Source organism: Choristoneura fumiferana, chromosome 16, assembly GCF_025370935.1.
Source record: "Choristoneura fumiferana chromosome 16, NRCan_CFum_1, whole genome shotgun sequence".
Lineage (NCBI taxonomy): Eukaryota > Metazoa > Arthropoda > Insecta > Lepidoptera > Tortricidae > Choristoneura > Choristoneura fumiferana.
Window position 1 is genome coordinate 3,897,383 of NC_133487.1, and position 25,341 is coordinate 3,922,723.

The 25,341-nt window shown below is 36.0% G+C and overlaps 1 protein-coding gene, 1 long non-coding RNA gene and 1 pseudogene across 3 annotated transcripts in view; 1 reads left to right on the forward strand and 2 right to left on the reverse strand.

Annotated features, from left to right (window-relative positions):
• Window positions 1–2,535: 2,535 nt before the first annotated feature.
• On the reverse strand, window positions 2,536–9,498 carry LOC141436283 (uncharacterized). Its single transcript, XM_074099191.1, has 6 exons — window positions 9,320–9,498; window positions 6,603–6,769; window positions 6,005–6,139; window positions 5,600–5,807; window positions 4,487–4,631; window positions 2,536–3,364 (listed from the first exon to the last, which is right to left on the reverse strand). The coding sequence occupies exons 1-6, from the start codon at window positions 9,405–9,407 to the stop codon at window positions 3,202–3,204; spliced, it is 906 nt and encodes a 301-aa protein (XP_073955292.1). The 5' UTR covers window positions 9,408–9,498; the 3' UTR covers window positions 2,536–3,201.
• Window positions 9,499–12,349: 2,851 nt separating this feature from the next.
• The window catches only part of LOC141436287 (uncharacterized), a 56,508-nt gene continuing 43,516 nt past the window's right edge, over window positions 12,350–25,341 (forward strand). The window contains exons 1-3 of one of the 2 annotated variants that reach the window (XR_012452292.1): window positions 12,369–13,004; window positions 14,639–14,998; window positions 16,071–16,425. This is a non-coding gene — a long non-coding RNA (uncharacterized lncRNA). Of the gene's footprint in view, window positions 13,005–14,638; window positions 15,809–16,070; window positions 16,426–25,341 lie in introns of those variants that run through there. The other variant, XR_012452291.1, reaches the window with a different exon arrangement.
• The window catches only part of LOC141436496 (sodium-coupled monocarboxylate transporter 1-like), a 26,138-nt pseudogene continuing 17,228 nt past the window's right edge, over window positions 16,432–25,341 (reverse strand).

The window sequence follows — 25,341 nt, forward strand, 5'->3', positions numbered from 1 at the left end:
CCATACACAACGGTTGTCTAAATAGCTGTGGTGGCACGCCTAATAGCGTGTCGTCTAATTTATTGTGTCACTAGCTTTTGCCCGCGGCTCCGCCCGCGTGGCATTCGGTTATCGCGCGCTGTTCCCTCGGGAACTGTGCCTTTTTCCGGGATAAAAAGTAGCCTATATCACTCTCGGGCCCATAAACTATCTCTATGCCAAAAATCACGTCGATCCGTCGCTCCGTTACGGCGTGAAAGACGGACAAACACACTTTCGCAATTATAATGTTAAGTATGGATAATATTAGTATAGATTTTTGCTTTTATGCTTAGATTCTTAAATCTATTGGTTTTAATCAGATGTTAATATTCAATGTTATTTAAATATAAATAATATTTTTGCATGCTTTTTCCAAAACTATTATTTAAACCATTAGCTACGGGTGACAACCAGGATCGAGTTATATATCTAAATATCGTAGTAGTACGTACGAGCGGCTACTCCAAAATAAGCAATGACTAATATGACCCTTATATCATACAATTGTAAGAATATTAGGAGATGTATATGTCGGCGGCCGATCGTAAATCCGCTATCACGTCCTAGGCATATCGTGAAATATTTGTTGTTAAGTTTCACAGCAATGCGCAGCAGTTTCAAGCAGAATAAGAAGCAGCCCAAACAGCAACATTTTTGTTCGCAGCGTCGATCGTATAGCGTTGTGTCACAATCGTTAAAGTCGCTATAAATTTAGTCGCATTTCACCTCGAATTTACGCCGCTATTAAGTCGCATTTCACCGATGGATATCGTAGCAAAGTCGCTCAAGATTAATTTTTTAGTCGCTATAAATTTTAGTCGCATTTCACCTCGATCGTGCATTTAAGTATCGCGTTGTGTCTCAATTGTGTTTTTTTAGTCGCTATAAATTTTAGTCGCATTTCACCTCGATCGTGCATTTAAGTATCGCGTTGTGTCTCAATTGTGTTTTTTTTAGTCGCTATTAGTTTTAGTCGCATTTCACCTTGATCGTGTATTATAGAAAAAAATAGTATTTATAGTATACAATACAATAGGACATACAATACAATACAAACACTCTTTGTTGTACACCAGACATAGTAAGCGAAAACAGATACACAGAGAAAAAAATACAAGGTGAGCAATAGTCGGCCTTATCGCTAAAGAGCGATCTCTTCCAGGCAACCTTGTTTACAGAAAGAAGGAAGGACTAGTTTACAACAGGTGGTGCATCAAAAGTAGATCAGAAAATTTAAACGTAACAGAAATACATCTACGAATACATACATAATTATATCGTACATATAATATACGTCCAAAATACATATATGCAGTGAGATAAACAGCAACAAATAAACAAATACATTATCATAAAGCTAATAATTACAAGATGACAGATAGTGCTCCTTAAGCAGAGATTTAAATAGTGACAAAGATTATATATAAAACAAATAAATATAATATAAAAATTATATATAAAAATGTATATTTTAGTGCAAACATCAATTAACGCGTCAAATTAATTAGAGTCCCAAGCAAACATCGATCGCGGCGAAAGGCGTCTAGGGTAAAATACTGCACGAAAAAAGAGATGCTACCAATTTATTATACTAATGTAAAAAGCTACGCGAAAAATTGCGCCAAGTACAAGATACTATCGAAATTTTATTAGTTCTAGGTGAAATGCGATTCGGTGAAACGCTACAAGGAATTTATGCTTTTGAGGTAAATAACTAACAAATGATCTTAAAGATAGCTGATCTTGTGTGTTGTCCTGTTTTTAGCAAAATTATTTTACGTGTTAAATCTAAGTTAGTTTTTAAGTATACTAACGTTATTTTTATTTTTAATCCTCGCTAATCCTGCCGTGAAGCAGCAGTGCTTGCAGTGTTGTGTTTCGGCGTGGAGAGTAAGACAGCCGGTAAAATTACTGGCACTTGAGGTATCCCATCTTAGGCCTCTAGACTGGTATTTATTAATATCGTTTTGATGCCTGGAGCGAAATACGGTTAAGAAACCAAATCTATAATATCCATAGGCATATAAATAATTACTCAGAAACATTTCCAGGCATACATTTGAAAGTGCTAATGCATTTCATTATGTCTTAAGAATGAATAGTAAAAATTATTATGTAAGACGTTATGGATTAAAAAACTCGAAATAGGTTTGGTTAGTTTAGAACTATGACTTTTACACAAGCAAATTGCTACGAGAAAGATAAATTAGGTTAGAACTGCGACTTCTTCTGAAGGGTACTGCTGTCAGGACAGTAGATTAGGTTAGGTTACGGCTGTGACCCCTACAGAAGAAAACTGCTATCATAAGAGTAGGTTAGGTTAGGTTAGAACTGTTACCCCTGCAGATGAAAACTGCTACCAGAAAGGTAGGTTAGATAAGGTTAGAACTGCGACCTCTCTAGAAGGGTACTGCTATCAGAAGAGTAGGTTAGGTTAGAATTGCTACCTTTACAGAAGCGAAAGGAAACAATAAACGTTTAAAGCATTTTTTAATACCAAAAACAACATAAACGACATATTTTGTAATTAAAAATAAATAAATCATATTACAACCTTATCTTTGATATTCTTCAATTAGGAAAAAAGTCACTTACACTATGCGGTGGTTAAATAAAATATTATTTACTTTATTTTTCTGATGAAGAATTGAATACCTTCTTATAATTATTATGCGTGTTTTTATTGAATTTAACATTATGTAGTTTGACGTTAAATGTTATGACCAACTAATCAGGTGACTATCAATCATTATGACCTGTGAAAAAAAAACCTTACAACCATTACAAACTAGTTTATTGCCTTCAACATTATGAAATGGGATACTATTTATGGACATCGAATGTTTTGAATAACCAATTTTATTACTAACAATAATTATGTCCTGCAAAAATCGGAACTCCACTTTATATTATTTAATTTTATGACATAAAATAATATGACTTGCATAAATTATGATGGAAAACGATAGACTGAAAAAAATGGAACTTAAATTTTATGGGAAAGAATTATAAATATATATAAAATGCCTATATAAAATAATGGGTTTATAATAGAGACCCATTATTGTAACTTGTTTTTAATTTATGTTGACAATCAACTTTAAGCAAAATAAGGCATTTTAATATTACGAATATGATTGGAGTTTTTATTGTTTCTATCCAACTGTCGTAAAGAAAGGGTTATTTTAGAAGAATTTTCAACTTTGGCACCAAATGTCCTAAAGAAGTAGCAAAGAAGTCGGGTTTTATCTTATGTGCTCTCATTGCTTCCTCGGCGAAATACGTTAGTACTAATAACGTTTTGAAGCCAACGTTCTTGCCTAGAACGACGTCTTGCTCGATCCTGCAAACAAAATAAAGCGTCATCATTTTCATCATCAGGCGAAAGATGACCATTGCTAAGTATACGCCTGCTCCAAAGAACGCTGCAACTGCAATGACCAGTCCTGTGGAACCCGCATCTGTTAGACTTCCGCAACCTTCACCAGGTCACTTTGTCGAGGGTCTTCTTACGCTGCGTAATTCAGTGACATAAACCACGAACATTTGGACAATCAATAAAAACTTGTTGTCATAAAAATTCTAGTCTTCTAGTTCTATTCTAGTCTTCGGGCTGATGATGATGATGATGATGATGATGATGTCATAAAAATTCATAGAAAATTGACTTTTTAAGCTTACGATTCTTAAAAAGTATTTCTTCTATGAATGCTTACCTATAAATTGTCACAAGATTATGTATTATAAATTAAGTATCAATAATCAGAAAGGTGACAAATATAATTTTAACATACTAGCTGTTGTTCGCAACTCTGCATCCCAAGAGTTCGTTTATTGCTATCCCATGGGAACTATGAATTTTTCCGGGATAAAACTAGCCTTTCTACTTGTGCCAAGGTCTCTCATTATCTTAAGACCACATTAAAATCGGTTGAGCGGTTTAAGTGTGAAGCGGTTACGAGTACAGAGAGAAAGGCAGACACTTGCATTTATAATATTTGATGGATATAGATGATCACAAAATGTCAAATACATTTTAGAAAATATTTGTTCAGTTATGAAAGCATGTCCCAAGATTAAGGCTCCGTTTGTTACTGCAGTAAAATCAGTCCTGTAGCTTTGGGCAGCGATGCTACGTTATAAGGGATCGTTCGAACAACCTGCAAAGCTGATTGTGAAGCTGCAGTGCTTGCACTGTTGTGTTTCGGCGTGGAGAGTAAGACAGCTGGTGAAATTACTGGCACTTGAAGTATCCCATTTTAGGCCTCTGGGTTGGCAACGCATCTGCAATCGCCATGGTGTTACAGGTGTGGGCGGTGGTGATCTCTTACCATCAGGAGACCCACTTGCTCATTTGCCATCCAGTCCAATAAAAAAGAACACGGCGGTGTGTCTAGCTCCTGGAAAAAAATAGTGGAATATGTTATCAGGATCTCAGGTTTGGAACATAAAGAAAGAAACTTACATATCGCCGATGAAGAGCACTCTACTGGGGTCAGTAGCCTTTGCCCGCTTCATCGCAAATTCGCCATACAGTTTCGATGGTTTCCCCAAGCCTATTGGTATTCGGTTATTGTATTCAGCCACTATATTTACAAATGATGAAATTCCTGTGAATAAATAAAGTAACGCTAAAAACAGTTCTGTTCTTATATGGCGTGCGTAAAGTCCAAGTTCTTAAAAGTTTTTTTTTATTCAACTGGATGGCAAACGAGAAAGTGGGTCTCCTGATGGTAAGAGATCACCACCGCCCATAGACACCTGCAACACCAGGGGGATTGCAGTTGCGTTGCCAACCTAGAGGCCTAAGATGGGATACCTCAAGTGCCAGTAATTTCACCAGCTGTCTAAATCTCCACGCCGAAACACAACAGTGCAATTAGCGAGCAAGATGCTGGTAGCAATCCGGGTGGACCTTGCACAAGGTCCTACCACCTACAAAATCATCATCATCATTATCATATCAGCCGTAGGGAATCCACTGTTGAACATAGGCCTCCTTCATAGACCTTCAGTTGCTTCGGTTGGAAGCGGCCTGCATCCACCGTGAACCCGGGGCAGTGGCGTAGCTACCGGAGAGCTAGACGGGGCAGTGCCCCGGGGCCCCCAAGCTCAGGGGGCCCCTCGGACTCTGACTTACAAACTATAAATGACATCTGGAGTACGTCGAATACTGAATACGACGAATACGGAACAAACAATTTCAAATAGTTTAGTTGGGGCCCTAGTTGATTTTTTGCCCCAGGGACTTTGGCTACCTAGCTACGCCACTGACCCGGGGCTTTAAACATTATCCTCTAAATCGTTGATAGACGCCCTACGCTGCGGTTGCCGATCCGCAGTATCCATTCAAGAACTTTTCAGTCCCAACGGCCATCTGTTTCTCCGTGCTATATAATCTGCACATTGCCACTTCAGCGAGATAATTCGATGGGCTATAATTAAAAGATTCACAAATTACAAATTGTTCGTTTGTAACGATCTGGATTTAGATGCTTGATTCATCTGAGCTACCACAGTCTTTATTAACAAACTAGTCTTTGCTCACGGATTTGCCGGTGAGAACATTTATACTAACCTAGACCGGTTGAATATTTTCCAATAAAGCTGAACTTATCCGTCGCACCATTTAAGAATAGGACTTCGGGTCTTCTCAGGTAAGCTTGTGCTTTGTACATCTTCGGCATGTTAACTTTATAGTCGTTGTCGAAGACCACAGCACCAATGTCAAGATCGTCTTCCAAGTACTGGCCGTAATCAGCAAATGTGTCGACACCTACATCTGGCTGAAAATTAGGATAATTTTTAGGACTAAAACTCAATCGAGAGGTGGGGTTAACGAGTTGCGAAGAGAGTGAAAAGTGAGGTTTTCTTCAAGGTTATATCTGAGGATAAACCAAGTAGTCGATTAATGTCCACTTAGACAATAGGTATTGAGAAGCTGAAAATATGATCGCAATTGAATAAAAAACAAAACACTTACTCCATACTTGCATTTGAAGCCGTAGGACTCTAGTACTCTCTTGGTTTCTGGACAGGTTACGCAGTAAATTTGCTTGTCAAAATTCACGGATTTAAGATACTCTGCTATTGCTATGGATGGTACTGTCAGATTTTCCTGCAAAGAAATTTGTGTAAAATATATTGAAATTTTCTCACAATCTTTCTAACAGCAAATATTTGATGACTAGATTATTGTATTGTCACCGCATTTACATAAGACAGTATGCTAAAGTTTAGCTTAATTCGATACCAGAAGGTGATTAAAAATTGTTTGCAAATTTTGAAATCATAACTCACATACTTTATAATAATTACACATAATATAATACGAACGTTAAAGGGTTTTTTTTTTGCACATTTTTAAATATTATCAAGTAATTACTCTCTATTTCGTCCGTAATAAAAAATAAATGCACATAGTCTAATATCGACTATTTAATGCACGTTATGTGTTTTTCTGTATTTTTATTTTTTATTTTATTTGTGTTAATTTTGCTGTATATGTGTGCCTTCTGTGTTAGTGAATAAATGTCTTCTTTCTTTCTTTCTTTATTTCTTATGTAAATATGAATACTTACAAAACCATCACGGATGCCAACATTATCGAAATTTTTTTGATATTCCTCTTTTGACCTCATACTGTTGTTTGAGAGGAAATGAACTTTCTTTCCGTGTTGTTTCATCAATTTGATGAACTCGCCCGATCCTTCTAGCCTGGTGTTAGAATCAGTTTGCCATAATACACCTGAAATAGAATTTTCTAGTATTACTATTTCAACTAGCGACCTGCCCCGGCTTCGCATAAGTAAAATTTTAAAGAAAGAGGTGAATAATCAATCAAAATTTTTTCCTTTGCTTTTCTTTTATAACCTAACCTAACCAACAAAAAGTTGGAAAACTCCCGACTTTGTCACTTCAAAACTCAATATCTCAAAAACGGCTAAACCGATTTTGATAAAACATGTCTAAGAGTCATTGCTAGAAAACCTGCTTTAAATTAAAAACAAATTGCTTTCAAATCGGTGCACCCGTTTAAGAGCTACGGTGCCACAGACACACAAAGCGGTCAAACTTATAACACCCCTCATTTTGCGTCGTAGATTAAAAAATATACCCTTGCATAGCCGAGGTGAGTCACATCTATAGGTACTTCTATACTAATCATCATCATCCCAGCCTATATACGTCCCACTGCTGGGCACAGGCCTCCTCTCAGAACAAGAGGGCTTGGGCCGTAGTTCCCACGCGGGCCCAGTGCGGATTGGGAACTTCACACGCACCATTGGATTGCTTCGGAGGTTTGTGCAGGTTTCCTCACGATGTTTTCCTTCACCGCAAAGCTCGTGGCAAATTTCAAATGTAATTCCGCACATGAATACTCTATACTAATACTAATATATATCTATACTACGCCTCGTTTCATAAACCCACACTCGTGTTTTAAGGACCCCTATTACGATACAGTTGCATAAAATACTATTAAAATTCAAATAAGACTTTCAGCTCAATAGCGTAACGTTTAAACCAACAAATTGCCACTTTTAGCACTAGGTACATGCAAAAGTATAGATAGTTTGCGTAATAGTAGGAGAGACTCTAGTTCCGTCAGTTTTGGCATCTGTCATATCTTTGAATCATGTTAGAAAAAATAGAATATAAAAAATAACAGAAATGCCAACTAAAATCAGACCATGTTATCCATAACTTTGTATTAATCCTTAACCAAATAAATAATTTTGTATTCAAGACGGTTTCAATACCTGTAGATTTCTTTTTGAATTATTCAAATCGGACATTCCATTCAAAAGATATTACGAATTTCAAAATCTAACCAAAAATGCATTTACTCTACGTACTACGCTTCGCGCGGGCCGGTGTAATTTTTAACCCCCGACGCAAAAAGAAGGGTGTTATAAGTTTGACCGCTGTGTGTCTGCCTGTGGCACTGTAGGTCTTACGGGTGCACCGATTTGAATGCGTTTTTTTTATTTGAAATCAGGTTTTCTAGCGATGGTTCATAGACATGTTTCATCAAAATCGGTTTAGCCGTTTTTTAGATGTTGAACTTTTTGGGAAAAGGAGCTGAAAAATGTGTGTGAAGTGCCCTTGAACACCTTGAGACCTTTTTAGAGTTCTGTGCCCAAAGGGTAATAATAACGGGACCCTATTACTAAGACTCCACTATCCGTCTGTCTGTCTGTCACTAGGCTGTATCTCATGAACCGTGATAGCTAGACAGTTGAAATTATCACAAATCATGTATTTCTGCTCCCACTATAACAGCAAATACTAAAAACATATTATAATAAATATTTAAGGGGGCTCCCATAAAACAACCGTTTTTTTTTTTAAGTTCTTTGCTCGATATTAATAATTGCTTGAAATATTTACAGAATATTTATTTGTATGTTCATTCATTTTAAAAATAAATAATTAAATTAAAATAAAATAAATATTTAAGGGGGGCTCTTATACAACAAACGAGTTTTTTTTGCCGTTTTTGCTAATGTGTAATGTACGTTACGATACGGAACCTTTTGTGCGGGAGTCCGACTCGCACTTGGCCGGTTTCTTATTTTTTATTTTCCCGTGCGAAGCCGGAGCGGGTCGCTAGTATGTTATAATTTTGTAAACCTTCCATGAACAATTATCTAACTGATGGTCAAAACTGAATCAAAATCCGTTGCGTGGTTTCGGAGGAATTAGCGGATGTACCTGTACCCTTAGTGTAAGTTTTCGGTTACAAAATACGTCTCGATCGCGTTCGCGTTATAATCCCAATTTATATGAAAACACGAACAGCGCCTCTAACGGAACGTTTGCGATGTTCGTGTTTCCATACAAATTGAGATTTTACGCGAACGCGATCGAGACGTATTTTGTAACCGAAAACTCACACTAGGGGCACTGTATGTACAGTTAGACAGGCAGAAATGTATATTTAAATAAATTAAATACTGCTGCCGACGACTTTTGCATGAAATTAGCTTGTACATTAAACTATTTCTTAGTAAATATTTTTATTCATGTAACAATACCCATCTTATTATGTAAATGACGTTGTAAATTAATGACTAATTGGTGTTATTTTTAACATATTGATTTCAAATTATCCACCTAAGTAATTACATACACGATTTTTGAAACTAGGCATAAGGCGTGTTACTTTAGCAAACATTATTTTTATTGTTTTATGAACAAACTTACAAACAATCATCAAGAGCATTATGGTTAAATAACATTAAATTCAATAACTTTATCATAAATAAAAACACAATAAATAAAACTGACTTACCATCGCAATCCGAAAAGACATGATCGAACGAGTCCAAAATCTTTTGAAAAACGTCCAAATTTGCTTCAACTAAATTCACAAGTGCCATAGTCTGTTACAAAAACAATTATTGTTTATCTGTTAATTCGTAAGCAATGTTTTCAATCCAAGTCTTGGCTACGACTGATATGGCGTCGTCAACAACTTATAAATATAAAGGACTTCGTGGACTTACTACAAGTTTATGCGTTTCCATTGGCAACTGGCAACGTCAGTTTGCCACGTGGCAGATTAAATAGGAATTATAGAGCCAGAGCCCAGTTGAGCCAGCCCTTCGTCATACTATAAAAGCTGAATGTGTTTTATAACGTTTTAAACTTTCGCGATTATCACTCATAGTCAAAATACCATGAACGGGACTTATCACGCCACCACACACGAGTAATATTTAGCTCGACGTTTCGGCAACATTACAGTGGCCGTGGTCACGAGTGGACTGAAGTGTGGGGTGTCAAGTCTGCCTAGCAGCGCGAGTCCTTCGAAATCACAAATAGCACTTGATCACAAATAGTACCGGCACTCGTATCACGAACTACCCGCACTTGGTCATTTTATTTGTCACCCCATCACACCGACACACGTCCGATCGTCCCTCAGAACACCCCACACTTCAGTCTACTGTAATGTTGCCGAAACGTCGAACCTGACTACGCAGCTTGAGGTCCCGGGTTCGATTCCCGTGTCGGGGGCAGATCTTTGTATGAAAATACGAATGTTTGTTCTCGGGTCTTGGGTGTTTACTATGTATTTAAGTATGTATCTATCTATGCAATGCTTAGTACCCACAACACAAGCTTTGCTAAGCTTACTTTGGGACTAGGCCAATTGGTGTGAATTAAATAAATAAATAAATATCACGGGACAATAAGCTTTTATTAATGGTCAGATAACCTAACCTACCCAACTTAAAAAGTTGGAAAACCCCGACATTGTCATTTCAAAGTTTAATATCTCAAAAACAGCTGAACCGATTTTGATGAAACATATCTAGTAACCATCGCTAGAAAACCTGCTTCCAAATAAAGAAACCGCATCCAAACCGGTTAACCCGTTTGAGAGCCACGGTGCCACAGACAGACACACAGACACATATAGCGGTTAAACTTCTACACCCCTAATTTTGCGTCGGGGGTTAAAATCAACTCATTACATTACACAGTGGAATTATTTATTTGGATAAGGATTAATACAAAGGTGGATAACATGGTCTGATTTTAATCGGCATTTCCGTCAACTTTTAAAATGTAAAAAACATAATACTTCTATATATAATATGTATGTGTATCGCGAAGTTTTTTGTAGATATTGATATTTCTTTAATATCGTTCAACATTTTTTTGTTCTATCATCAATAGTTTCCACAGCGCATGCGATGTAAGATGTTTTATGGCAACTTTTTTTACACTTTAAGTTTTAGTACGGATTCCTATTTTTTTCTGGTAATAAATATACCTATGGCACTTTGGAATACTTTAGCATTCTGATAGTGAAAGAATTTAAAATCGGTCCAGTACTTTTTGAGTTAATTCGTAACAAACATCCAAAAATACAAATCATTCCTCTTTTTTAGTATTATAATTACTATTAGTATAGAAGTATAGATATGCGAATCACCTAGACTAAGCAAGGGTATATTTTTTAACTCCGACGCAAAAAGAGGGGTGTTATAAGTTTGACCGCTATGTGTGTCTGTGTGTCTGTGCGTCTTTATTATATTAGTATAGAAGTATGGATTACAGTCAATGAACATCGTGTGACAACTTTTGCGCCATCCTGTAGGTATATTTATAGAAAGAAGTACAGTTGAGATAAGCGATGCTGCCACGTCATTACGTGTTTTCATCAGTCTGTAGTATTCCGTTTGTTATTGCCATATTATATCAGTGTTGTTTACAAATATGTACAGGTGGTCTCGAGACGATTCCGCTATTACATCAAGACATAAACAGGCAGATTTTCGCTTGAAAATTTTCGCTTTCCATTTGAAAATAGAATACAGGAAGTGCCACATTACTACTCATTGAATGCACCGTACGCTAATGCCCTTCCTATATGCCTCAAAGAAAACATGTCTTGTCTGACTCGTAACTTTAAAAGCGTTGCAATGCTCAGCTTGCAAACTACCTCGCCAGGTACCTCACTATTTTACGGGTTAGAACAATAATGTACAGTCAGCATCAAAACTAGCGGATCACTTTTTCACTCTGTCACATTGACACATTGACAGTCTTGCATGGCGTTTAGTATTATGGCTGTAAAACGACAAAGTACGAAAGTGTATACATAGCTACTTTCGATGCTGACTGTACTATAACCCTTCGAGTGTCAGCGCCATATGAAGTACTAACCACCTGCACACACATGAGAAAAAATCGATTGTGTGTGAAGATCATAATTCTCATTATGCCTGCGTAGGAACTACGGCCGAAATCCTCTCATTCTGAGAGGAGGCCTGTGCTCAGCAGCAGCAGTAGGGCCTATAAAGGTCAAGATGATGACGAAGTTAATAAGTTGGTCTAAGAAAGTACCTCTACTACGAGCAAAGGTTTATTTTAAAATTATTAAATCAGTCGGTAATGAAACAAAAAAACTTTTTAATAAAAAGTGAAACCGACTTTAATAACCTTGAAAATAATTTTACTAGTTTGAAGTCAGTGCCTCAGCACGAGCCAGCAGGAGTGGAAATATAGTCGTCTACCTCACCTACATACTATATATTGATCTTGAGAATTATTAGTTGTTTAAGAGGAAATAGCAGTCTAAGGTATAAAATATACGTAAACTTGGAATATTCCGTACAAAATACGAAATCCTTAGAAGATATTACTTAATCTATAATAGATACCTAATACATATTTTTTTCGTAATGGCTACGGAACCCTATTTCGGGCGTGTCCGACACGCTCTTGGCCGGTTTTTCAAGTCAGTTGAAAATCTGTTAAGCAATTCGAAATAAAAATAATAATAATAATAATACGTTTATTTCGGAGAGATTCCATAATCATGTTAGTTACAAAGAAAAACCTTGGGACCTTATTGACTATGTTAGTATGAACAATAATACGAGTAAACATCTACACATGTAAACACACTAACTGGCAAATAGGTACAATATTTTTCCGACATTAACATGTCCTATACATACGTGGCCCTTGATTCTAAAGTTTACCTTAAAACTTACATAACGTGTTTTTGTCACCTAAGTCCTCCTACACGGCTGAACCGATTTGAATAAAATCTTGTGCGAATACTTCAATAGGTTCCTGGATGGTTTGAAAACGCAATTGGACCCGGTAGGTGGCACTGTTGTCGGTATGTTATCATAATTTATTAAATCAGGCGTTACTTTGCGGAGGTCCATGAACTGAAAAAAATACTTTGCTCACCCGAACATAGTAATTCAGGTGAGCAAAGTAATTGTTTCCGTTCATTGGTATGTTATCATGTTTAATGTAGTGCGTTTTTTAGTGCGCAGGAGCACGTCTGCCGGGTCCGCTAGTGTTGATATGAAATTGTCAGAGTAGATGTAGCTAGATGCGGTAAACAAGTGACGTCACGTGACTAGTTTTTAAAGACCCGCCTGTCGCTGCGCAGTGCCACTTTTTCGCTCGACCGGCCGAAAGCATCGACTTTGTCTCCGAGATTTGTAAGCTATCTTGAGTTGTTTTTCTGTTTTTTGATTGATTTATTTGTGTGTTATATCATGCTTATAACGTTACAAAAATTACAGTCTTTGTTCCTCGTTTTTTTTTGGGATCATTGTAAAACCGTTTAAATTAAAGTTCGTTACCAAAAAACGCTTGTAGGCTTAAATCAGAATGACATAAAATATAATACTAGAAAATGATAGGAATTGTAGAAGTCAGATGTATGTACCTATGTTTGCCAGTAATTCAATGAATATGATTTTCGTTGGTTGCTGAGTAATCTGCATGTATGCACCAGTTGAAATTAAACAAAATAAAATCCGGTCAAAAAAGTGTCGGACACGCCTAAAATAGGGTTCCGTAGCCATTACGAAAAAAATAAGTAATATTTTTCTAAGAATTTCGTATTTTATACGGAATCTTCCAAGTTTAGGTATATTTTATACCTTAGGCTGCTATTTACTCTTCAACTAGTAATAATTCTATTTTCTTCTTCTTCTTCTAATTTTAATGAAAATTTGCACTTTAAAGTTGAATATTTCGCAAAAAAATCACTGAATCGAAAAATCGTTTTAGCAAACCCCTAATGATTTTAAAATACATTTACAACGATACCCCACACTATAGGGTTGGATGAGAAAAAAAAATCACCCCCACTTTATGTCTGTGGGAGGTACCCTAAAAAAATTTTTTTTGAATTTTTATTGTACCATTTTGTCGGCATAGTTTACATATAATATTCGTGCAAAATTACAGCTTTCTAGCATTGATAGTCCCTGAGCAAAGCCGCGGACGGACAGACAGACAGACATGGCGAAACTATAAGGGTTCCGTTTTTGCCATTTTGGCTCCAGAACCCAAAAAATGAGCCGCCTTTGTACTTAACACCTTTTTTTGCAACCTTTTTGTTTTTCCTTTTTGTACAATTAAGAGTATAAACAAGCAAACAAACCAAATGCGATTGAAATGAAATGTGCATATTAAAATATGTTAGTAGTTCGGTGGATATGAAAAGCATTGGTTGCTCAGTGACCTGCATTTCTACATAGATTGATAGACTTGTTACTATTTATTAAAAATGAAATTATGAAATATGTGTGTGTTGCCATTAACTCAGTGAATAGGTTTTTCATTGGTCGACGAGTGACTTGCATCTCTGAGTGTTTTAGTTTTTTACATGTTTACCCGAGTCTGCTATTATTTGTTTTATTTAAAAATAATTATCACCGACTGCTTTTTTCCCAAAAATGAAAGGGAAATGGAAAATAAAAAACAGTTACAATTTACTGGGATTAGATAACAGTGACTCATAATGTTATTATATTACTTGATCATAATTATATCACCTGTAATAAAATTAATTAATATTGATTAGTCTTTATTTTTGTTATCGGACAATCTAGTTACTTATGTAGTCATGTAGTAGGTAAACACCACTGCCATTATTATTGAGTCAGTTCTGGGACATATAAAGTTGACTATGAATATATAAAAAGAAATGGATGGAATTTATTTATACATAAATAAATATAAATAAATAAAATAATGAAAAAAATGCTGGAAGCTGTTTTCCTATCATAAAATTAAGATGTTACGAGTAAATGCATACTAGCAGTTTGTTATATGATTTCAGGCATGAGCCCGCTTCTGTTAATAAGGAAGGAGGAGCCATCCCACCCTATACACCTCCAAGATGGAAGCGGTCTAAGAGGAAGTTGAGGCAAAGGAGATGATGATCGTCAGCCTCCTCCGATGAGTGTGGTCACCTAGATATGAAGAAGTCCTGGAGATTCTACTAACTTGGAAAGGCGAAAATAGTGAAAACAATAGTTTAACCAACAACATTAAAGTCTGTCTACACTAACAATGTTCTTCAAGATTACAATAATTCTATGTTCATACTATAAGCCTGAATTCGGGCTAAGATTCAAGAGTAGATAATTATTTACTGTAACGTTGTTGTAATACCAAACTAAATCAATGCTGCTTGCAAGTTAGTTGTTAATTATATCAAAATATGTTTCTGTCTTCATTAAGTCTGTGAGTTTATGCTTTTTTGAGGCATATTCACATTGGAAAATATTATTTACAATAAAAAGACCCCATGTTATGCTTAAACTGCACGCGCCTCGTCAAATAATAATTATGGTATTTTGCTAGTCTAGCTCTCTCTCTCTCTCTCTCTCTCTCTCTCTCCAAATAGGTTGCCATTTTGACTTTTTGATTACCTACCTAGCTGCATTGTAAATACATACCCAGTGCTAGAATATTGTGGCTCTATCTTTGAATAAATTAGGGTTCAGCGTAACTTTACATAAGCCTCAAATTAAAAAAGAAATAACGAAAGAAAGAAAGAAAAAACATTTATTCGTTTAATTATTAGCGATAATTTTTTGATTGATCGATAGCACAGACCACGGATCTATAGTCCGTGATAAATAGTTTTATTTGAAGCGAGAATACTTCTTTTTTTAACCCTCGACGCAAAAAGAGGGGTGTTATAAGTTTGACCGCAATGTGTGTGTCTGTGGCACCGTAGCTCTTAAACGGATGGACCGATTTGAATGCGGTTTTTTTTATTAGAAAGCAGGTTTTCTAGCGATGGTTCTTAGACATGTTTTGTCAAAATTGGCTAAGCCGTTTCAAGATTATCAGCTCTTTTTTCGCTGTGGTAGGAATCCATACCCATAATAGATATTTATTTACTTTACTTTAAAACATATGTGGGAATGGAAATTTGAAACACCTATTTATCGTCTGTTCGACGCCCTAGACAAGCGAATCAGTGATGCTTCTATCGAAGGCATGATCACGATGCATATTTATGTTTGTGTGTGTTTAGTGTGTGTGTCTGTGCGCGCGCGTAACTTCGAGTTGGGGTTATACGAGACGTCTTGCTTAGGGTAGTTATGTTATGAGAATGAAAGATGACTTGAAAAGAATTATGTCTGACAGAATGATTGTTAAATGGAACTTGTGAGCATTACGAGTGAATGGATGGATGAATAAATGTAGGTCATAACATATTCGCTATTGTGTCCTAAATGATTCCTATGGTGTTTCAGATGACGATACGGAAGGTTCTGACACAGATGTCCCACTGCCGGGGCCTTGTAATGAAACCGATATCAATCGGTCGAGATCCTCTTATGCACCTACGGTCGATGCAGACGCATCGTCAGGATCGTCAGATTATTGTAAAACCGTTTGAATTGAAGTTCGTTACCAAAAATTGTGTGTTTTAATAAAGTAACAGCTTGTAAACTAGAAAAATTTATTTCCATAGAATCTTTAATAACATCCAATCGTATTAGTATTACCTTGTATTACAACTTTATCAATCTGTTCCTTCGCCACTAAACAGCTAAATAAAAGGTAATAATGTTGTCATTCTTTTCTAGGACTGCAAATTCAATAAATTAAGTATTACTTCTTTCCATGTTTATTTAAAATTTGAATTAAACTGCCTAAACAAGGTGCGTAATAATCTGGCTGAATCGCGTGCGCAAGCATTTTTTCTTCCGTAAAATGCGTGAGAACTAACAATGTTTGGAATCCTACGTTTTTGCCCAGAGCGACGTCTTGTTCAATCCTGTAACAAGAGATAAAGATAAAATATTTAAAAGTAGAAGTGTTTTGTCTCATATATGACATTAGGAAACAAACGAATAAATCATCACCTGATGTTAAATGAACACTATCATCCCTAGAACCGGCCAAGTTAAGTAAGCCATTTGTTCACATTATACGGATTCCATGTCACTCTCCACGACGGATCATAGCACCCTGTATATATTATCACATTCTTTTTATTTACTCACATATCTCCTATGAACAAGACCCTGCTGGCATCCGTGACTCCTGCCCGTTTCATCGCAAATTCGCCGTACAGTTTCGATGGCTTGCCCAAACCAATTGGTGTTCGGCCGGTATATTCAGCCACTATTTCTGCAAACACTGCCACTCCTGCGCAAAAAATGCAAGTTGATAGTTATGCAAAAAGAGATCAACTCCATTCTTAACCCCCGACGCAAAAGAGGGGTGTTATAAGTTTGACCCTTATGTGTGTCTGTCTGTCTGTGGCACCGTAGCTCTTAAACGGATGGACCGATTTGAATGCGGTTTTTTATTACAAAGCAGGTTTTCTAGCAATGATTCTTAGATATGTTTTAACAAAATCGGTTCAGCCGTTTTTGAGATATTGAACTTTGAAGTGACAAAAGCGGGGGTTTTCCGACTTTTTGTTTGTTAGGTTATTTCGAGAAATGAGTTAGATATGCCATTAAAAATGTTATAACAAAAAATTGAACCATGAAAATATTTTTCTACCAGTTTGAAGTCGGTGATGTCTCAGCATGAGCCAGCAGGAGTGGGCCTTATACTCGTCTACCTCACACACATACTCGTACTATATATTGCGCTTCTATCACTCCTGCTGGCTCGTACTGAGGCACCGACTTCAAACTGGTGGAAAATTATTTTCATGGTTTCTTGTAGTCTGTTCACTTTTTTGTTATAATTTTTTTTTCACGATTTTTAGTGTAAATAAGCTAAGATACAATAGTTTAATGTCAACTGCTACCTTTTACGAATGATTGCTTTTTCCGAAGCGTGCATTACGACGAGCATAAATTTCAATGACAAATGTGGTAATGTTATTGAAATTCAACACATGAAATACTTGTTATTGAGTAGTACCTTAGGTGGTTAAATGTGTTCTTAATCATCAGTTCTACTTCTTCAAATGATGACATTCCAGAGCAAATGCACGAGTTACTACTACTACCTATAAAGTTTATAGGTAGTAGTAACTATTTAATATACCTAATTTACCATAGGTGTCCCTACGATATTTGAAGAGTGCCCTCGATTTCCTTAGGATCCAATCATGTCTGATCCAATCTGATCCTGATTTAGTGCTTAAATGGGACCTAATTGGAAGTATTTCTATATAAATGACGTAATTCTGAGGTAGTAACAATAAAAAAAATAAAAAAATACAACCGAATTGATAATCTCCTCCTTTTTTGAAGTCTGTTAAAACTAGATTTTTTGTTACATATTCTGGTGAAAACAATTTTTAAGACTTCGTTTCACTGGAAAAATTAAATTAAGTTTAAAACGACTATCTGCAAAGATGTGCTTTTTTTACCCCCGACGCAAAAAATCAAGTTTGTTGTATGGGAGCCCCCCTTAAATATGTATTTTATTTTAATTTAATTAATTTTTATTTTAAAGTGATTACAGAACTAAATATTCTGTGAATATTTCAAGCGTCTACCTGTTGTCGTTATTAATATCAAGCAAAATACGACAAAAAAAACACGTTTGTTGTATGGGAGCTCCCCTTAAATATTTATTTTATTTTGTTTTTAGTATTTGTTAATAGGCCATAGTAATACATAATTTGTGAACATTTCTAGTTGTTCGATACAGCGCCATCTATAGTTCATCTGCTGAACTCGTAATGACTATATCTCGTAGCTTGCTAATTAATCAAAATGACCGATGCCCGTTGACATTCATAAACCTCATTAGTTACAAAATAAAACACAAAATGTGGTGGCGCTAGTATCGCACATCAATAAAAATAAGGTTTTTAAGTTTGTTTGTCACTGTTCCATTGCAATCGGCTTCGGAGTAAAAGGTCTAAAAAAACCAACCGATCTCTCATTTCGGGCACCGAATTTTACACAAGTGTCTATTACGGCTCAAGAGATAGAGCCCTGTGACTGTGACAGACGGTCAGACAGACAGACAGCGGAGTCTCAGTAATAGGGTTCCTTTGGCACCCTTTGGGTACGGAACCCTAAAAAAATAATTGTGTTTGGTGTAGTGTGTAATACAGAGCATTTTGTATGTTCTTAATTATTATTATACGACTTAGTCGGACCAAAAAGTCGGTAGTAGAGTAGGTTTCGACTTTGCTGTGTTGTAGCCTTGATTCAATGTGTTTTTAGTGTTTTGTTTATCTCGAATAAATAATTAAAACCACTTGAACCCACTTGTCCTTGTTAGCGTGTTGGGTTGGACGTAGCATCGCGCGTCGTGCATGTTTCTTACAATTGTTGGCTGCAATGCCTGCATACGCCTTATTAATTTGAAAGCCTTCCTAAAGCCTCAATTATTTTTATTAAAATCTCCTTTTTAGGGGTCCGGAGCCAAAATGGCAAAAAGAGAACCTTTATAGTTTCGCCATGTCTGTCTGTCTGTCTGTCCGTACGCGGCTTTCCTCAGGGACTATCAATGATAGAAAGCTGTAATTTTGCACGGATATATATGCCAACAAAATAGTACAATAAAAAAAAATCTTCAAATATGAGAAAAAATATCTGTTAAACGAAATTCTATTAAAATGTTGTCTGCGAAACAACGTAGGTACAACCCATTTTTAGACCTATTTTGATAGGTATTCAATTAAGCTGAAATTTAGCATAAAGTACTTATGGAAATTACAGTAAGCAAAAAAAGCTTGAATTGAACAATAATCATGGACTTTGTTTAATCATGTGTAATAAAACAGAAGCTTTCTTTTAACCGACTTCAAAAAAAGGAGGAGCTTATCAATTCGGTTGTTTTTTTTTATCTTAAAACTAATTACTATCTTTTTCTTTTATTGGCAACAAGAAATGGTGAATTGGTTATACTTAAAAAAAATTCGTCAACCAAACCTGAAGAAATTATGTGGCAACCGTTTTCGGAATTTCAACAAAGAGTTCGTGCGACCTTAATTTTCTAATTCCTCATTGAGACCTGGTGTGCACCTGAAAATCATTTTGGAAAATGCAAAATGAAAGTGCCATTACAAAATAAAAATATGAAAAAACAAAACTCAGAGAAGGAGTAAGGAAAACGTTAGGTTGTTAGATATGACCTAAACTGTTGTTAAAAAAAGCTGAAAAGAGTAAATATTTAGAAGTTTATTAAATATATTTAGAAGAATATTTAGAAGTTTCAACCGCTTTCATTACCGTGGACTATTACTGCATTGACAGAATACTTTTGCAACAAAATCAAAAACATGGAATGGTAAGCTAAGTCTGAATAGTCATCTTTTCATCAATAGCCCTAAAGTTACCTAGGTTATTCGAGTGTTTCAACCACCTCATTTCTGTGGTCACATTTTTTTATGAATGGGCTGTAGAATTTGACGACATTTTTCGTTTTTTTTAAGACGTCCTGTATTTTTACTATGCAATTTGGAAACTGTAACAGAATCTACTAAATCAACAGCGTGCCCACGGAAATCATACAGAATAAACGGCCAAATAATGTCCCGCACCTGAATTCGGTTAAAACTTGCAAATACTCCAAAAACACCATTAAAAAACTACGTACAAAACAATACCTCACCTAAAGCCAATCCATCCCCGAAAGGTACGTACTTGTCTGTCGGCCCGTTAATAAAGAGCACTTCAGGCCTTCTCAAATAAGCCTGTGCTTTGTACATCTTGGGCATGTTCACTTTGTAGTCGCTGTCAAACACCACTGCACCAATTTCAGGGTCATCCACCAAATACTCCCCGTATTTGGCGAAACTGTCGTAACCTACGTCTGGCTGAAATAATAAACTTATATAAATTGACGAGGAAAATGTATTTTTTATAGTTTTTTTTATGATTGGTTATTTGGAGTCTTTTTGTATTTTTTTATTTCAACTTCAAATTTGTTATTTTTACGGGTATCCCGTGAAAACCCCGGGATTGCTGAGGACCTGGGTTAGATTCCCAGCTCTGGTCTCTTTTTCTGGTTTTTCTGTGCATCCATGCCTCAGTTTGTATATTCGATAAGTTTTTTTTTTTATTATTGTTAACTAGATATTACATAAACTATAGAATGACAACTGACACAAAATAATAAATGATGATAATTGTATGTCTTTGCTAAGCACAAGTACGAGTACTTACAAGCAAGATCTTGTTTAAGTCAAGTCACATCTCTTTGATGGTGACAAAGGGTGACAAAGAAAACATTGCTATGGTTGCTATTATCATATATAAACTGTCATCAAATGAATTCAGCTAAAGAAACCATTCAATTAAGTCACTCCTACTATGAAAATGTCTATATCAAGTGTTGCACAGACAGTACTGTTTAGTTATATTGTTGAGTTACTAAATAAGATCTTTTTAATCCTAAAGACTGAATTGCTTCAGTGGCTCAAAATTACTCATATTTCACTGCGTCCCCTTCAAAATCACCATGACTAATAAATAGCATCATCTCATCTTGACGACGTCCCACTGTATCGTGAGTACAGGCCCGCAGGTGGCTCATAGTACCCACTCGTGCCCAATTTTGCCCAAAATTGGGAACTTTGCCACACACATTCACACCATTTAATTTCTTTGCAGGTGTAGTGCTTTAGCGTAAAGCTCATGGTACATTTTAAACGTAATTTGGACTAAAAAATATACGTACTCCATATTTGCATTTAAATCCATTAGCCTCCAATGTTTTTATGGTCTCCTGACAAGTAACGCAATATACATGCTTGTCAAAATTTATAGCTTTTAGATACTCTGCTATAGCTTTTGATGGTGTTGTGAGATTTTCCTGGAAAAAAATTGTTATTATTATAATAACAGCCTATTGTCTCTATTTCTATATTTCATATTGACTGAAAAGGCCTCTCCTGTTGATGGAACACAACCCTAAAAAAACCGGGCAAGGTGCGAGTCGGACTCGCGCACCGAGGGTTCCGTACACATTTATATTTATTTATTTATTTATTTTAGGGATAATAAACAATTTTACATAATATATTACAATGTAAGTTAAAATAAAGTGTTACTCTATGTACAATCAACGACATTATCCACACCTACTACACCGACTGTGAAACTATAATCAGTTGTCAAACATCGGACTGCTGTACATTTAAACTCATTTATAGGTATTTAAGTAAACGGGAATCGTGTCTTGAAGATATTTCTCGGTTTTTTCCGAGTAATTGAATACATCCAGTGTATGCAGAGCCTTACTCTTAAGCATAATGTACGAAGTGTGGGGTCAGATTTTATTGGTGATTATATTTACAGACAGACATAAAAAATCAAGATTTTGAGACTTTTCTAGTTGGTTTTGTTATAATAGCTACCTTCATACCAAATATCAAGATTCTGAGCTCACGGGAAGCACCCTGTAGGTTTTGATTCCCTTGCGAGATTCCAAAATTCGCGGAAATTTGCAGCATAAACTGCTGCATCTTTTGATTGCGTTGGCTTAGAAGTTTTGATTTTTTCACAGCTCCAAGGGACAGTAAATCCAGTACCTATTTATTATATTTAAATTTCAGGTTGATAACGCGTTCCCGAGAAAAAGGGTCTTGACAGACAGACAGACGGACAAAAAGTGATTATATAAGGGTTCCGTTTTTTCCTTTTGAGGTACAGAACCCTAAAAATCACCATTTAAATCGATTTATTTCATATATACTTACAATTCCATCTTCTATACCAGCGTTTTTGAAGAACATGTTATAATTTTCATCAGATCTTACACTGTTGTTGGAAAGAAAATGGACTTGCTTCCCGATTTGTTTCATAAATTTCAAAAAATCCCCCACTCCTGCTAGCGGCTCGGATGCCCATAAGACACCTGTAAATACAAATAAGTTTCAATAATATTAAAAAAAATACTATTCATATCCGAATAATAAAGATAAAATATATGAACTTTTTGTTTATCAACAGTTGTGATGGTTAAAATGACACAAGCTGAATGTAGCTCTAAATCAGCCTTTAACCAGAATTATTAAGCTTTACAAAAGATACAGTTCCAGGTAATATTAAGACTGCACAAAAGAGATTTTCAGGCCCTAAGTATACAACCTTGCTAATAAAGGGCTACTTAAGAGGCGGAAATTTACTCTGAATATTAGATACATCATACAGTATCATCTTATTTATTTATCTTATTCTCATAGCAAGATAAAAACCTTCAGATTGGATAAGTCTGATTTGTGAGGTAAGTTATTGTCTTGTGTAGCTGCAGTTGCAATTGTTTCTGCTGTATGCTCTTTTATAGAGTAGGTAGCACAAGTTATTATAAAAGCCATTACCTAAATTAAAATTGACAACGGTCAGTGCAGGATCTATTTAAAGATTGTGTTCGGTACAAAGGCGTAATTAAATGTTTTTGGAAAGGTATAAGTAGTAGTGTACTTATAAAAAGTCTGATTTATTGTAGGAACAATACTAACTTTGAAATACAAGCTGTTTTAAAGAGTTAGATATTACGCCAGATTTATAACTTTGTAAGCATAATTTTCTACCCTGTTTTGAATAATTATTAACCTACACGCGACTATTTATATGTACTCATGCCAATGACCATAATGATAAGATTCTAACTCCTATTTTCCATATTGTATGGGTATATTATTTTGAATACTTATATAAGAAACACAGCCAATGTTTAACGAAAAAATATGAGGTAAAAAATCGAATCTGTTGTGATATTTTGGTCAATCAACTTTTTAGTGGTTTGTTGCCATGGTAACGTCTCCTGGGTTACCTGTTATAAGAAGATTTCATGAGGTACAAATCTACTAAAAGTTGGGAGTTGTTACTGTTTTAAGGCAATTCCTTCATGGCTCATCTCCTACGCGTGCTAATAGTATAAATTGCAAACATTTTTTTAACAAAGTGATGTGAATTGATGTGTGTGTGTGAGAGTTTTAACTGATGTCTTCTGAATCACGGGACAAAATAAAAAGTTGATTGACTCATTTACGTGTGTAAAGTGCTTCTGATGTATGACGTATTAAATATGCTTGCATTTTTTTCTGTCCAACTTTAAAGTTTTAGATCTTTATAGCTCTATATATAGGATGATCAATCCAAATGGGTCATTAGGGAGAAGTCAGAATCTATAAGAGATATTGAAATCTGTTCTTATTACGAGTACATGCCATTTTTATTAAATCTAAAATCGAAGCCATGTTTTCTGAGAACACATTTCGCTATCTCTCATAGTTTCTGACTTCTCTATATTTGGATTGGTCACCCTGTATATATATATCTTTAAGGGTAAGTAAAATAAAGTTTTTTTGTTCGATACTACATTATATATTGTGAAGCTGCTGGCAAAGAAGTTATTTTAGAAACACCATCCAAAAAACCATAATTAAAAGAGTGTCATCCATCCATACTAATTATAAATGCGAAAGTGTGTGTGTTTGTATGTGGTGTTAATGTGCAGCTGGCCAAGTTACAGGCTCAGCTTAGTTTGGTCACTGCTAATTCAACTAGTAAAATTCCGTTTTCCAGAAAAATAAACTTTTTTATATATTTTTTTATTTTAATATGCACCAGTCAGAGTGCCTGTCCAACTTATTAGCAATCCATCTCTGGATGAGCAAGATTGCTGTTGCGTCTATAATAATAAGTTACTCTGAATGTTCTTTTTTTCACTGCTACCTCTGTAACTGCTCTCTGCTATTTTTTATTATTCACCACTATTTGACTCCATCACAGCATTTAATCATGGCCTAATTTTGCATTATAAGGGCTTGTAACCAGTTTCATCATCATCATCATCATGTCAGCCGAAAGACGTCCACTGCTGGACATAGGCCTCCCCCAAGGTTCTCCACTCAGACCGGTCTTGTGTTTCCGCATTCACCGCGATCCCGCGATCTTAACCAAGTCGTCGCTCCATCTCCTGGTCCCCCCAGACCATGGGTGGGTGGTCTGGTCGTCTCCTGGTGGTGGTGGTCTTGGTGGTCTGGTGGTGGTGGTGTGGTCCTGGGTTCGAATCCCGGCCGGGGCAGATATTTGTGTGAATAACACGAATGTTTGTTCTCGGGTCTTGGATGTTTAATATGTATTTAAGTATGTATTTATCTATATATGTATGTTTATCCGTTGCCTAGTATCCATAGTACAAGCTTTGCTTAGTTTGGGACTAGGTCAATTGGTGTCAATGTCCCATGATATTTATTTATATTTATTTATTTATTTTATTTATTTTTTATCTTGTTGGAGGCCTACCGACAGCTCGTCTCCCGGTCCGCGGACGCCATTCGAGAATCAGTCCTACGAACAATGTGCCCCGCACACTGCCACTTTAGTTTCGCAATTCTTCGGGCTATGTCGGTAACCTAAGTTCTACTGCGGATATCATCATTTTTAATTCTATCCCGCAGATAAACCCCGAGCATAGCCCTCTCCATAGCCCTCTGAGTGACTTTGAGTTTTTTCATGAGGCCCATCGTTAGCGCCCACCCAGCGCCAGCCAGCAGCGTAACCAGCTTAATAAGCCTAAATAAGAGCCTAGCTTTAAGTTTCGATTGTTTCTTTAGTCAAGCTCTTGTGCAGCTAATAATGTGCT

Bases quoted from the DNA above. Each gene is read 5' to 3' on its own strand.
- LOC141436283 (XM_074099191.1), bottom strand. From the start codon at position 9,407: ATGGCACTTGTGAATTTAGTTGAAGCAAATTTGGACGTTTTTCAAAAG. The intron at 6,770-9,319 runs GTAAGTCAGTTT...ATTCTATTTCAG, and splicing joins TGTCTTTTCGGATTGCGATG to GTGTATTATGGCAAACTGAT. The intron at 4,632-5,599 runs GTTAGTATAAAT...ATTTATTCACAG, and splicing joins AAAATATTCAACCGGTCTAG to GAATTTCATCATTTGTAAAT.